The sequence below is a fragment of the Equus caballus genome, chromosome 7, assembly GCF_041296265.1.
Source record: "Equus caballus isolate H_3958 breed thoroughbred chromosome 7, TB-T2T, whole genome shotgun sequence".
Lineage (NCBI taxonomy): Eukaryota > Metazoa > Chordata > Mammalia > Perissodactyla > Equidae > Equus > Equus caballus.
In genome coordinates this window covers 77,860,276-77,874,567 of record NC_091690.1, presented here as the reverse complement: position 1 = coordinate 77,874,567, position 14,292 = coordinate 77,860,276, and the positions used below count along the sequence as shown (strand labels likewise).

General features: G+C 47.9%; 1 protein-coding gene across 1 annotated transcript; it reads left to right on the top strand.

Moving 5' to 3' along the window:
• Window positions 1-2,859: 2,859 nt before the first annotated feature.
• Window positions 2,860-11,477, top strand: HPX (hemopexin). The gene is made up of 10 exons (XM_005612117.3): window positions 2,860-3,071; window positions 3,206-3,270; window positions 3,373-3,444; window positions 3,621-3,742; window positions 5,375-5,528; window positions 6,204-6,416; window positions 6,682-6,807; window positions 10,659-10,789; window positions 10,870-11,032; window positions 11,151-11,477. Exons 1-10 carry the CDS (start codon window positions 2,989-2,991, stop codon window positions 11,408-11,410), a joined length of 1,389 nt encoding a protein of 462 aa, XP_005612174.1. The 5' UTR covers window positions 2,860-2,988; the 3' UTR covers window positions 11,411-11,477.
• The last annotated feature ends 2,815 nt before the right edge of the window (window positions 11,478-14,292 follow it).

Here is a 14,292-nt window from a genome sequence, read left to right as displayed (position 1 = left end):
AAGTAGGAACAATAGAATTAAATATTTAATAAACTCATACAGTATCTCAGATACTGTTCTAGGTGCTAAAGATGTAACAGTGGATAAAGCAGATACAATCCTTGTCCTGTTCATTAAGGCAATGCGGTGGACAGTGGGGTGCTGGAGCTGGTTTGTACGGGCTCACAAGAGCTCGTTGTCAAATTTTCAGGAATTTTGATGACTGGTTGTTAAAACCCAGCTATTATTCAAAATTAGATTATGTAAACTTAAAGTTAAATACATCTTATTAAAATCAAAGATAATAAATACTCAAACTTCATCACTTCCTAATTATTTTACTGCATTTTACAATTACCTGTGCTCTCGAGGTTATTTACATCTATCATATCTGCATGGTGGAAATACCACATACAGTAGTACATTACTGTGCATTTCTTCCCAACTCCACTTTTGATGAGGTCCTGCTGGTAGCTTGAAATTGGCCATGGTAGGAGTATTTACACCACAGAAATCAACAAACGCTACACATCAGGGCTTCTTTCCCTCCAGAAAGCTAGCTGTTAAACGTTTACCAGTAGCCCCCTTGCTAGAGTAAGGAGCATGCCCCGAGGAGTCAGGCAGCCAGAGTTTAATCATGACTCCACTACTTGTTAACAATGGGATTTGGCTAAGATACCTAATACTGGTTTCCTCATTTGTAAAATGGGACTAATAATACCATTTATATACGACTTCATGAAATAATCTATATCAAGTTCTTAGCACAGTGCCACACATATACATGTGCGTAATAAATATGAGCAAATTATTATTATAATTGTTTATTCATAGGGAAGCAAGACTGGACTATGCAGGAAGCTGCGTTATAGACAGCAAGAGAAAAAGTGCATGCTGGAGGAGTCAGTTGGGAGCAGCGAGCTCTTTTTGGTGCCTGGAGCTTTATCCCAAGCCTTCCAAGCCCAGGGAAAGGGAGAATCCAGTCTCTGCTCCCTGGAGTACCCAGGCACAGCAGCAGGCCTGGCACACCCAGTGTCAGCAGGCCCCAGGAGAAGGGACTGAGGTCAGAGCACTCAGATTAGCGGCAGGGCAGGCTGGACATAGCCATTCCAAGGGACAGTGGTCAGTGTCCAGCTTAAATGTGGCCCCTGATAATATAGGAGGAAGCTCTGATCATGAAGACATTTGCAGGCCCATATTCAGAGCCCCTTTAGGGGAAGCCAGAAAGCTGCTGGTTAAGATGTCTGAGAAGACTACACGGAAAAGGAGAGAGTTGGGTTTTTCTGGGCTTGAATTCCCCAGGACATCAAGCAAGAGACTGAGGTCCCCAAACGCGCTCAGGGGTTTGCAGAGGAAGGGCATGTGCCACTAAGGCCCCACAGCCAGGCTGAGAGGAGTGAGGGAGGAAAGCTGTGGAGAGCAGTTTCTGGGAGGAGAAGTCCTGGGCTCTGGCCTCTGGTGGAAGGGTGGCTGCGCCCTGATCCATGTGGCCTCCAGGGGGCGCTCAGACCCAAGTATGGACAAGGGCTTTCTCCTCAGCTCAGGCCAAAAGGCTGGGAAGGGCTCAGGACAAGCAGAAACGGCCACCCCAAATGAGGAGAGAGGAGCAAAGCTGGCAGCTGACTCTGCCTATATCTGTCTTTAGATTGAGCAGTTGAGTCTCAGGTGGAAATGGGGCAGGCTTTGGGAGTGGCCCCAGGGAGTACTGAGTATAGCAGGTACTAGAGATGCAGGTGAGATCCCAGGGCTCGAGGAGGAGAGGGATGTGGGGCTGGGACATAGAGGGAAACAACCATAAGACGAAGGGCAGTGACAAGGGGACCTGTGACCCTCAATCACAGTATGCCTCCCATCATAACACACCCCAATTCCTGATATTCCCTTTACCCTAGAAGGAGGAAAATAGCCAGAAATGTGGCTGCAACTCTAGTCAGAACTTGAAATCCATTTTTTTTTTCATTCAACGAATATGTGTTGAGCACCTATATTATGCCGGGTACTATTTTAGATGGACAGAACATGATAGTAAACAAGACAGGCAAAACAAAGCAAAGAAAAAAAGCAAGAAATAAGTAGATGAAATAATTTCAAGTTTTAATAAGTGACATAAAGGAAACAAGCGAGAGCCTGAAATGCCTAGATAAGGTGGTCAAGAAAGGCTTCATTGAAAGGATAGCATTTAAGCAAGAATGAGTTGTAAATATTGTGAAACCCCAGTTACAGTTCTATTTATTCTGTGATGGGTAAATAAAGCACTTTTCCCTTAAGGTGGAAATGATGAAGAAAGACTAATTACTAGCAGTGCCCTCTGGAAGAGAGACACTGCTTCCTGCCCCAATACTGTCAGCCCTTCCCTCCCAGACTTTCGCAAAGCTCTTTGCCAGTGGGGGTGGGGCCAGGGGTGGGACTTGGACATTTGATAACCCATCAAGGGCAAAGCTGAAGAGACTTAGGAATGCGCCAGAAAGGCCCTTGATGGAGCATGGAAAAGGTCGTTATCTGAGTATTTCTAAGTATGTTTCCATGTGTGTGTGGTTACTAAGTATACATAAGTATCAGTGTCTTTAGCTGTTTTAGCAGGGTTTGTCTCCTAGTACACAAAAGTGTTAGTTTCCTCTTCTTCTCTCCTCCCCTCATTGTAGAGGTAAATCCAACCACAAAAAGGTGATCCTCAATCAATCTGCCCCCTTCCTTGACCTTATGGGCACCCAGACCCATCACCAAGGTGATAAGAGTCACAGCTCGGCATCAATGGCTTGATCTAGTCAGTGCTCCAGGAAAGTCATTGAAGGGGGATGGGACCTCCTACTGGGAAAAGTTAGTCTTGGACTCAGCTCTCTGTCCAGACCCTGACCTTATTTGCATTGATGTAATCAGCCAATATTGGCGAAGTCCTGAGAGGCAGCTCATTCCCAGTAGGCTTAGAGGTAGAGGGTGGTGCTGCCACCATCTCTATATAGACAGATCAGCCAGGTGCCCAGAGCTGTCCTGTGGCCTCTCCAGCTCAGCATGGCTCCAGTGCTGGGAGGACCAGTTGCGCTGGGGTTGTTGGGCCTGTGCTGGTCTCTGGCCATTGCCAACCCTCTTCCTCCGTGAGTAAAGCTGGAATGGGAGAAGGACTGGGGTCTGGGCTAGGGTGGGATAGGGCCAGATTATAGGTGTGGGATCAGCTAAGGGAGAGGGATTCGGCCCAGTGGACCCAGACAGCTGTGTGTCTTCTCTCTAGGGATAGTGCACCTGGGACCGGAGCTGAAGGTGGGAATGGGGTCAAGCAGGACCCAGACGTGATCGGTGAGGGCCTGACTCCCTGAGCCTGTCTATGTGTCTGGCTGTGTCTCTGCATTGTTCTATCTGACTGGTCTTTTATTTGCCATCTCCCCACCTCCACACCAGAACGCTGCTCAGATGGCTGGAGCTCTGATGCTACCACCCTGGATGAACATGGGGCCATGGTGTTTTTCAAAGGTAGGAGGGTCTGGGTTTGGGCACTGGGGACCTCAGACTTGGTCCCCTTCACTGAGGGGGTATCCATCTCTGGGAGATCTTAGGAAGTATCTAAGAGTATCACCCACAACTTCTCTGTAACTGTCTCAGTAGGACAGAGGTTATTCTGGGTCCCTCAGTGGGTGTGTATTTTTCAGGGGAGTTCATGTGGAAGAGTCCCAACTGGACCCGCGAATTAATCTCAGAGAGGTGGAAGAATTTCATTGGCCCTGCGGATGCTGCATTCCGCCGTAGTAATGACAGCGTCTTTCTGATCAAGGTACTGCTGGGCCAAGGTCAGGGCCTGGCCAGGAAGTGCTGGAATCAATACTAGAGACCCTCCCCCAAGTGGCCTTGGCATGGAGCCCTTACCAGTAGGTTCCAGGTTTCCTCCCACTGTGCCCTCCTTTCTGGGAAAAGCTCAGGTTAATGGAATGTGCTTGCATGTGGGCCTGGCAGGCACAGCATTCAGTGGCTATTCTTCGATCCTAATCTTCATCCAGAGCTCTCTGCTACGTCTCATGCTGTTGGCCAACCTTCCCTTCCTGGCAATTTCTTCCCTTACCTTCCATGACCCTGCATCAGGTTCTCTTCACATGGTGGCCAGGTTGTGCACAACACAATGGCACCTGGCCAAGGGGGAGAGTGGAGAATGAAACCCAGCCTATTGTGCTCACTGACGCCCATTTCCCTGGCTCAGTCTGGGTCTGCTCAGAGGAAGGGGTGCCTTCTAACTTGCACAAAAATGCTGTGTGGTTGGGTGGCCCTCAATGCCAGCCATGTTTTCCCTCCTGCCTCTTTTCCTGCTCTTCTCAGGCTTCTCCTCCTTGGCCGGTCCCTGAATGTTCCTGGGGGATCCATCCCAGCCCTTCTATCACCTCCTCGTGTGATCTCAACCACTGCCATGGCTCTGAGGACTTTATGTTGTGGGCGCCAGATCTGGATCTCTCACAGAGCTCCAGACATCTCTTTCCAATTTTGTAGCAGACATCTCTGACTTAAATGTTCCACAGGGACGTCAAATTCAGCATCCTCCAAACTGAACTTAGTATCTTCCTTACAAATCCACCCCTCCTCATGGGTTCCCTATCTCAGTAAGTGGCATCGCCACATGCTGGTTCCTGCAAGCTGGGTTCACATAGGTCTTGAGATCTGGCCTCTGGTTATCTTTTCACCTGCCCTGTGTGCCAGCCACACAAGACTACATATAGTTCTCTGAACACGCTCTGTACATGCTACTCCCTCTGGTAACACCCTGTCCACACTTGTCCACCTAGAAAATTCTGGCTCGGTTTTCAACTCTTGGCCCAGGTGCTTCCTCCTCTGTGAAGGCTTCGAGGGATTCTCTGGTAGACAGGCAGTCTCCCTACATCCCCAATGCACTTCACATGCTTCCACCTTGGTGGTTGCATGGCCAGGACTGTAGGAATCCTTTCTGCTTTTGTACAGTGAACTCCTTGAAGGAGGAGACAGAGTCTTGTCATCCTTTTATCCCGAGTGCCTCTCACAATACCTAGCACATAGCAGTCATTCAGCAACTTTCTTGAATGAATGAATAAATAGATAAATGAACAAATGAATGCATGAATGGATGGATGATTGTAGGATGACTATTTGTGGATGTTTGCCAAGACTGATGGTGTTGCTGATAAGTGTGCTATGGGAGTGTCTGGTTGTACACAGCCAGATGTGTGTGTGTTATAGTAATAGTGATGGGATTTGCACAATCTAACTGAAGGTATGTATTTGTGCAAGGGGACAGCACATTGTTGTCTACAGATGGATTGAGAGTGTATGGGGCTGCAGGAGAATATCATGTAAGTGCAATAGATCAAAGATGTTGTGGGTGAATGCAGAATGGCAGTATGAGAGGGGCAGTGCACAGTTAAAAACAAGGTGCTTTTCTATGCAGGGGGACAAAGTCTGGGTGTACCCTCCTGGGAAGAAGGAGAAAGGATATCCAAAGTTGCTCCAAGAGGAGTTTCCTGGAATCCCATCCCCACTGGATGCAGCTGTGGAATGTCACCGTGGAGAATGCCAAGATGAGGGCATCCTCTTCTTCAAAGGTCGGCCCAGACTGGAGTAATGGTGGGTTGGTGGTGATGGAGGTAGTGGTAGGGATGGTGGTGGTAGTGGAGTCACTCTATGGCTTCCCAAGGAAGGGAAGAAATAAAGAATCCAGTTATGTTCTAGAGGTCAAGTAGGGGAAGGAGAAGAAGTCATCCTGGGAGAGGTAATTGGGTATAACTCTGCTAAGAGTTCATTGTTCCTCATGACCCTTAGGACAAATCTATATTCTTTAGTCTGACATATAAGGTTCTCCATGACCAAGCCCCTATCGGCCCTCCAGTCTCACCTCTCAGCATACCCTTACATTGAATATGAAGCTCCAGAAATTCTGTGCTGTTCGGACACCCAATTTGCTTCATGCTTCAGACTTTCATCTCTCTGGAGTTCTATCTCCCTCTCTAGTCCACCTTATAACTCCTGCTTCAGATTTTAGTTTAAGTATCATCTTCTCCAGGAACTTTTCCATGACTCTCTCCACTGCCCTTGCTGAGCTGATCATCTGCAATTTGCTGCTGAATTTTATTGTATGATCACTCTCCTCAATTGTTTCCCTGCTGGGCTGTGAGCTCCATGTGGCCAGGACCATATCTGGCCCATCCTGGGGCCCAGTGCAAGCAAAAGGGAGAGTATAGCCTGGCTTCACTAAATGCTCATTGATTGATTGGACGAAGGTAACCGCACCTGGTTCTGGGACTTGGCTACGAGAACCACAAAGGAGCGTTTCTGGCTTGCTGTTCAGAATTGCTCCTCTGCCATGCGATGGCTCAACCGCTACTACTGCTTCTCGGGTAACAAGTTCCTGCGTTTCAACCCCGTCTCAGGAGAGGTACCTCCCAAGTACCCTCTGGATGTCCGAGACTACTTCATGCCCTGCCCTGGCAGAGGTAAGAAAGCTCCAGCCGCTGGGTCCTAGTGGAATTCGCCCACCTTCCCTGAGTTTGCAGACCTCATATGCCACAGCTCCCACCTTAACTGTGTGCTGCAACATCTTAGCCCTTGCCCTAGCCCCACTGCCATTCTGACTCTTCCCAGCTGTCCTTATATGGGGGAAGCCTACACCCCCACTAACCCAGCAGTCTCTTCCACCTCAGACCTCATTCTGACTTCTAGTCTCCTTCTGTGTTCCCCCTTGCCTATTTCTCCCCCCAGGCCACAGAAACAGGACTGGCCACGGGACTGGTACCCACCGTGGCTATGGGGCTTCGCGATGTAGCCCAGATCTAGCCTTGTCTGCATTGGTGTCTGACAACCATGGTGCCACCTACGCCTTCAGTGGTGAGAGATGCTCCTCCCCCCCCCCCGACTTCCCAATTTCTGCCCTCCATACCTCCCATCTCTTTCACATGTGTCTTCCATCTCTGATACATTTCCTCCATTTTCATCACTGCATCCCTTATTTTGTCCCCTCGGTCCCCATCCTTAGCATCATTAGCATGCCATTTTTCATCCCTCATCTCCTCTGATGCATACACTGTTCAACTTTGTCTCCCATTGCCCAGGTCTATAACTTCATCCACCTGTCTGCCTTCTACTACCATCTGCTCCGTGTTCTGTGCCCTCTCTGGACCTCTCTGGGTCTCTATGAGGAGTCATATTCCCTCTGTTCTTGCATGTCTTGCCAGTTCCTCTGGCTCCCCCTGAGCTTATCCTCAGGAGCTCCACGTTTTTCCAGGTGCCTTGTTCCTATATTCAGGTTGTCAGGCACAGCACTACCTGGGGATCAGATGTTCCCATTGCTGAGAGCCATCGAGAAGTGTTGGGTCTCTTAGACCTTTAGGAGACAGCTTCACTAGTCCGAGGAGTTTTCTCCTCTGAGTGACTAGCTTGAGGAGGTTTCTCCTCTCCCCAGACCTGTGGGATTAATTGGTAAAGCCATCTAATGACACCCAGGGATGTTCTGGGGTTAGTCAGGCAGATGGTGATGAGTCTTGATCCACACTTGAGAACAGCTCCAAGAGAAGGATGAACAGCAACATTGTACTCAGCCTAAGATATTTGTATGATCAGATACAAATGTAAAATAGTGGTAAGAACATAGAGTAGTGAAAATTCTTTTTTACTCTTAACTCTTGAACAGATCTGATCGATATGGCTACCAAGATATAATGAAAAATACAGAGTCACAAGGAGAGCATATCCCCACAACAGGAATGCATGCTCTAATGAGAACATACATCCATGATGAAACACACCTATAGTGAAAATATCATGTATACTGAGAATATATGCCATGGTAAGAACACATAAGTATCAGAAGAACATGCAGCTATGGTGAGAGCATAGGACCATTGGGAGGACACACAGACAAAGTGAGATAGAGGTTGAGATAGAGATAGAGATAGATGGATGGATAGATAGATAGGTAGATAGATAGATAGATAGATAGATAGATAGATAGATAAAACAGGGCCAGAGCAACCACACAGAAATGTCGAGAGAACACCCAGCCATGGAGAGACCACAGAACTTAAAGGCCATGTGACTATGACTAGAATGCAGCTGAACTCCTAAATTCAAAGCATTAGCTATGTTCCATAGCTGTTAAGAGAGTACCTAGACATAGAGAGAACACCATTACATTAAAAATATCCAGCTGAGGTGAGAACTCACTATCTTGGTGAAGACACCTGTGTGACCCAGCTACTCAGGGCTGGTCCTCCTCCTCTCATGAATTTTTCTCTTCCCTCTACCTCATAGCTTCTTATCCATTCTTTCTGCTTTTCCACAACTTTGATTTCACATGGACCAATGTGTCCTCTCCACCTTCTCTCTATTCATGATCTTTCAACCTCAGGTCCAACTGATAACTGCCTCAGTTGCTCTCTTTTTCCTAGTCGGATTTCCAGAGAGGGAATCTGACTGACTTAGTCCATATTTTTATTCCAGACCACATTAAAGAGCTTTCTGGTCAGCCTATGCATTGGCTGTTGATGAATTGGAGACTCATCACTTATTTCCCCTGCGCAAGGAACAGCATAGCTCTGATCCTCAAAATAGGGGCCATGAGCAGGGCAGTTTCAGCAAGATGGGAAGGTAAATATGCAGTCACCATGACATGCCCAGTAAACAGCTAAAAAGAGAACTTGTGGCTGCAGTGAGAATGCCAGCTACTTATTCAACAAATACTTACTGAGCACCTGATAGGCACTAGGCATTGTTCTACACACTGGGATTACAGTAGTCAAGATGGCAGACGAGACACCTGCCCTCACAAAGCCTGCTAGGGAGAGAGGACACTAAGAAAGAGAAAAAAAGGAAAGAGAATACTTTCAGGTAGTATTAATAGCTGTGAAGTGTTCTGGGAACATCAGAATGTTTCTTATGCTCAAATACCACTTGGAGCTAGTAGTACAAATGGATTTAAAAGTTGTTGTTTTTAAATACAAAATAAAAAATGTTAACTGTCAAAAAAAAACCTGTGAAGAAACTAAGACAAGATAATTGCATAGAAGTGAGGAGAATGAGGGGCCCTTTCTCTGAAGAGATTATTTTTGAGCTGAGGTTTCAGTGATAAAAAGGAACTAGCCACATAAAACACTGGAGGAAAAGCATTTTAGGGAGGATGGACAGCAAATACTTTGAGGAATCAGGAGAGGAGGCCAGTGTGGCTGAAGAATAGCAAAGGAGCAGGTGAGTGGCTTGAAAAGAGGGAGGCAGGGGCCAGATTGCATAGGCCTGGTATGGATTTTCAACTGTAAACGGAAGCCCAGAAGGGGTCTTGAGTAGGGCTGTGATATGTTCTGACTTATTTTTTTAAAGATCATTCTGGCTTCTGTGGAATGTAAGTCACAGAGATACAGCTGTGTCAGCACGATCCAGCTAGTAGTTTGGCAGTTTCTGGATTAGAGGTAGTGACACCTTGGACTAGGATAATAACAGAGGGGTGTTGAGAAGTCCTCATGATATCTTTTGGAGGTCAAGCCAATGGCAATCACCAATGGATTGGATATTGGGTAAAGGAATAGACGGATTTCAAGAATGCCTTAGCTTTTGGGGGCTGAGCACCCAGGTGACTGGTAGTTCTTTTCTCTAAAATTAGAAAAGACTAGGGAAGGAGAAGGGGTGTGTGTGTGTGTGTGTGTGTGTGTGTGTGTATTTGGTGGTGGCAGAAACCAGTTTGGACATGTTAGGTTTTTGGTGCTGAATGATCCCAACTGGACATGGTAGGCAGTTGAGTTTGAGCCTGATACTCAGAGGAGAGGAGAGGAGAGGTCCATCAGGGCTGAAGAGAACAGATTGAAAGTCATCAGCATGTATATGGAATTTAAAGCCCTGGACTAGGAGAAATCACCAAGAGAGTGAGTGTAGATAGAGAAGAGGCCCAAACTAGGGGATTCCAATACTAGATATCAGGCTGAAGAGAAGAGTAGACAAAAAGATAAGAAGAATGCTGGAAGAATCTGGTATCATGGGAGGAAAGATCCAAAAAGATATTTAAAGAAGGGAGTCATGAGAAGTCAAACACTGCTGAGAGGTAGACAAAGATGAAGACAGAGAATTGACCATTAGATTTGGCAAGTTGGAGGATACTGGTGACCTTGAAAGGAACACTTTCAATGGAGGAGGGAAACAGAAGCGTAAGTGAAGTAGGTTGAGGAAGAAAAGGTAAATGGGGGCTTAGATAATTCCTTTAATAAGTCGTTATGAAAAGAGAAGAGAATTAAGGGCACTGGTCTGGCTAGCCCTCCCCCCACCACCCCACTCTCCTGCCACCCCAAGGGATTAGCGAGCAGGCAGTGTGAGAACCTCAGTGGGAGCTCACTGGGGTGCTTGCCTTTGAGCTTATAGCCACTATATCTCATTATCTATAGCAACTCTGCACGTGGACATCTGAGACATATAGGGAGCCCCCACCAAACTCCATGACACTGACCTTACCTGGCAACTTGGCCACGGTTCTCCATGCTTTCCCTTCTGTCAGGCTCCTACTGACTCCGGTTCTAATCAGGTCACAATGCCCAACTTTGCCAAACATGTCCTGCTCTACTCCCTCTCACCTGGCCTCTTCCCTCTTGGTCTCTGGTTGCATTCTCTTCCTCTCAGGACCCATCCCTGAACCTGTCACTTGCCTTTTCACTGCCCTGCCTTTTACCACCAGCACTTGAGGTGCCTCTGATACTCCACAGAGTCTCACCACTGGCGCCTGGACACCAGCAAGGATGGGTGGCATAGCTGGCCCATTGACCATCAGTGGCCCAAGGGTCCTTCAACAGTGGATGCTGCCTTTTCCTGGGATGATAAACTCTATCTGATCCAGGTGTGTGTTGGGAGCGAGGCTTGAGATAGAGACTGAGGAGATATCCAACTCTGTGCTGATTCATGTTCTTTGTCCACCAGGGCACTCAGGTATATATCTTCCTGACGAAGGGAGGCCATACCCTAGTAGATGGTTATCCAAAGCGGCTGGAGAAGGAACTCGGGAGCCCTCATGGGATCAGCCTTGAGACTGTGGACGCAGCCTTTATGTGTCCTGGGTCTTCTCGGCTCCACGTTATGGCAGGTGAGGAGAGTCTGGGTGCTAAGGCTTGTTCTGATACTTCTCCATGGCATAGGTCCCCAAAGGGCATGAGAAGGGCTAGGTCAGGATGCCCATGTTATGTTTGGTGCCTTCTTCCCAGGACGGCGGCTGTGGTGGCTGGACCTGAAGTCAGGAGCTGCAGCCACGTGGACAGAGCTTCCTTGGCCCCACGAGAAGGTTGACGGGGCCCTGTGTGTGGAAAAGTCCCTCGGCCCTCACTCATGTTCTGCCAACGGTCTCGGCTTGTACCTCATCCAAGGCCCCAATTTGTACTGCTACAGTGATGTGGAGAAACTGAATGCAGCCAAAGCCCTTCCCAAGCCCCAGAGAATGAACAGCCTCCTGGGCTGCCATAATTGAGAGGGCCTGGCCCGGCCCTTTCTCCCCATTTTCCTTACAATAAAGCCAGAGTGCTTCTTTGCTTGAATCAAGGGGACTGGTTATGGAATAATCTCACTTCTTTCTTTGAATTTAGACGCTAATAACATCTCTTTTGAGGCTCTCAAGCTCAAATGAGGCTGCAGGAGGCAAGGGAGGGGAAGGCTGAGGGACAAACCTCATTTCTGCACAGATGATTCCAAAATCCAGATCATAAACTGGCTTCTTCTGGACTACGTACACATAAAGGGAAACGGAGGACTGAAGGAAGGGGAAGGAACTGCTGTGTTCACCCAGCAAGTAAGAGGCAGACCCAGCCTGCTAATAACTGACCACAGCTTGGCCCCAAGTCCTCAGGAAAATAGGGCTGGGGACAGCTGTGCGTGAGTAAAGTGGATTAGCTCAGAGTTGCCGTGGAGGGCCATGGGGGCCCTCAAATTGTGGTTCCAGGTGGTTCAGGCAGCACCACACCAGAAGACGAGGCTTCTGTTGCCATGAGTTAGGCATAACAAGTGGAGAGAAGTTGAGTTGGGGAAACGACACCCCTGTGTGTCGGAGGCAAGCTGGGGAAAGGGCAGAAGGAATGATTCAGGGGCCTGGCACCATGAAACACATTTGCAGAACACAGCTCCAGGGGAGTCCTGCTGGCTACCCTTCAGTCCCCTGGGTATCTGCGCCATCTAGACCAGTGAATGTTGTCTTGGTGGTGGTTGCAGCGGTTGGTTCTTTTCTGGTCATAAACTGACCAAATCTTTAGCTCCAAACTTACTGACAATCATTTGACTGGGGAATGGGCCTGGACTAATCTCTATGGGCAGCTGGGTCTCAGGTGAGACCCTTTTCCTCTTCTACCTTTCCAACCTAGCTGAAATTGAAGATTTGTTTGCTTGTTTATTTTAGGCTCAAAAAATAGCCTCAGACTCTAGCAGGGGGCTCTCACTCTGAGCTTCCATATCCTGGCCTCGATGACCTCTTCCATAAAATGGGTATAATACTACCCACTTCCCAATGGCAATGAATATGGACTCAAACCCATCCCTTGGATTCACTCAGGAAGGGGCCCTGGAAGTAGACCCAAACTTTCCCCTGTGGGCTTATCTGGTTTAGGGTCAGCCCCTCCTGACCTGGTGGCCCCTTGCTTTGTGTGGCTTTGGTGGGTAGAATAGTAGACTGACAAGCTCCACCTGCCATACGGGGTGTTGCACTGGGAGGCCAGTCCACAGAATGGCTCCTGAGAGGCACCTGGCCCCTCTGGTTCAGGAGAACTGCCTAAGGTTCCTTCACCAGCCTCAACAGCTAGGAGGGGAGGCAGGGGATGAATCTGGGCCTCTTAGATCAGGATCCACCCAGGACTTGAGGTTGGCTGGGCTAGGAACATAGGTTAGGGGCCAGGCACTATGGCTGTGGTGTCCACTCCTAAGAAGTATCTTGAGCTTTCCCTTTCATCCATGATGGTGTCTGGATGGTTCTTCTCACGGAGTTGGCTGCCCCTCCTTCAGTCTGAGTGGTGAGGACAAGGCCAAAATCTCAAATCCAGACCTTATTTGGTCCATGTACGACATCTGGGGCCATCACTGCATCATGCCAGGGAGACTAGAGATGTCTAAACAGTTATCCAGAAACTCTGGTACTCAAGGTTAACTCCCTCCTCTCTGTTGAAAGAGCAGTACTAACTCTCTGCTTTCTTCTCTTCTCCCATCTGCTCTGTTACAGGGAAGCCTCTAACTTGTCTCCAAGAAACTTCTAGAAAAGGTCCAACTGATGCTTCTTTCATCCTCACTTAGCACCTCCTATGTGCAGGGCAGTGTGTCAGGCAATGGAGTAACAAGATGAATCAGACAGGCCCTGCCCTCAACAATCTGCCACTCTATCACAGTTAGGAGGGGAACACAGACAAGGCATCACATAAATGCAATAAAGTGACATAGACATTAAGATGGAAGACCGTATGTACAAAGGAGAGTGGAGCCAGCAATATCTGGGATGGAGAGGGAGTTAGGAAAGGCTTCATACATGACATAACACTTGAGCTTAATTTTCAAAAGATGAGTGGAATGTATGCAATTCCTTTAGCAAATATATATTCACTGCCTACTATGCACTACCATGCCAGTGAGCAGGACAGGCAGAGGAGGCAACACGAGCAAAGAAAAGCCAGAGGAGAAGAGATAGGCAGGAGTGGGAGCTATAACTCCTCAGCAGGGCTGAGTACAGGGGACGAGTGAGGGGCTGGTGGGATGAGACTAGAGAAGGAGGCAGGGGCTTCTTGGCTCATGGTGGGCTTCCATATCAGGCTAGGAAGCATGGATTTTGTCTATCTTTGGGGGCAATGAAGATCTACTGAGGCATTTTAGACAAGGGAGTGAGGTGATAAGACTTACATTTTAGAAAGATTACTCTGATTGTTGCAGACTGGATACTGGGGGAAAAGAGACCACAGTGGATGTGAGGAGGTTAGTGCTGTGTTCCAGGTGGTAAATCATGGAGGTCTGGACACTAGGTGGCAATGGAGATGAAAAGCAGCAGGCAGATTAAAAAATATTTAGAAGACAGTCTATAGGACTTGCTAATAGATTGGATAGGGAGGGTGAGGGAGAGTGAGGAATCTTACCTCAAAACTGCTCCATGGTTCCTTTTTCCCACTCATCATTGTGCCTCTTCTTCCCAAACTTTCCATGATGCCCTCTTGAATTCACACTCCATGGTTAATAAGCTTCTCTACATTCTTTACACGCTCCATGGTAAATACATATCTCTATCTCTTTACCTCCAGTTTTAATTGAGACCAGCTCTACCCCAGGGCCCCTCTTCCTTTCCCTGTAGCTGTCCAAATGGATGGGAAGCAGTGTATCCACATTGGCATG

What these genes read in the sequence shown, in the direction of transcription:
- HPX (XM_005612117.3), top strand. Translation starts at nt 2,989, where the DNA reads ATGGCTCCAGTGCTGGGAGGACCAGTTGCGCTGGGGTTGTTGGGCCTG. An exon ending in ATTGCCAACCCTCTTCCTCC is followed by an intron (nt 3,072 to 3,205) that starts GTGAGTAAAGCT and finishes TCTTCTCTCTAG; the next exon opens with GGATAGTGCACCTGGGACCG. An exon ending in ACAGCGTCTTTCTGATCAAG is followed by an intron (nt 3,743 to 5,374) that starts GTACTGCTGGGC and finishes TTTTCTATGCAG; the next exon opens with GGGGACAAAGTCTGGGTGTA.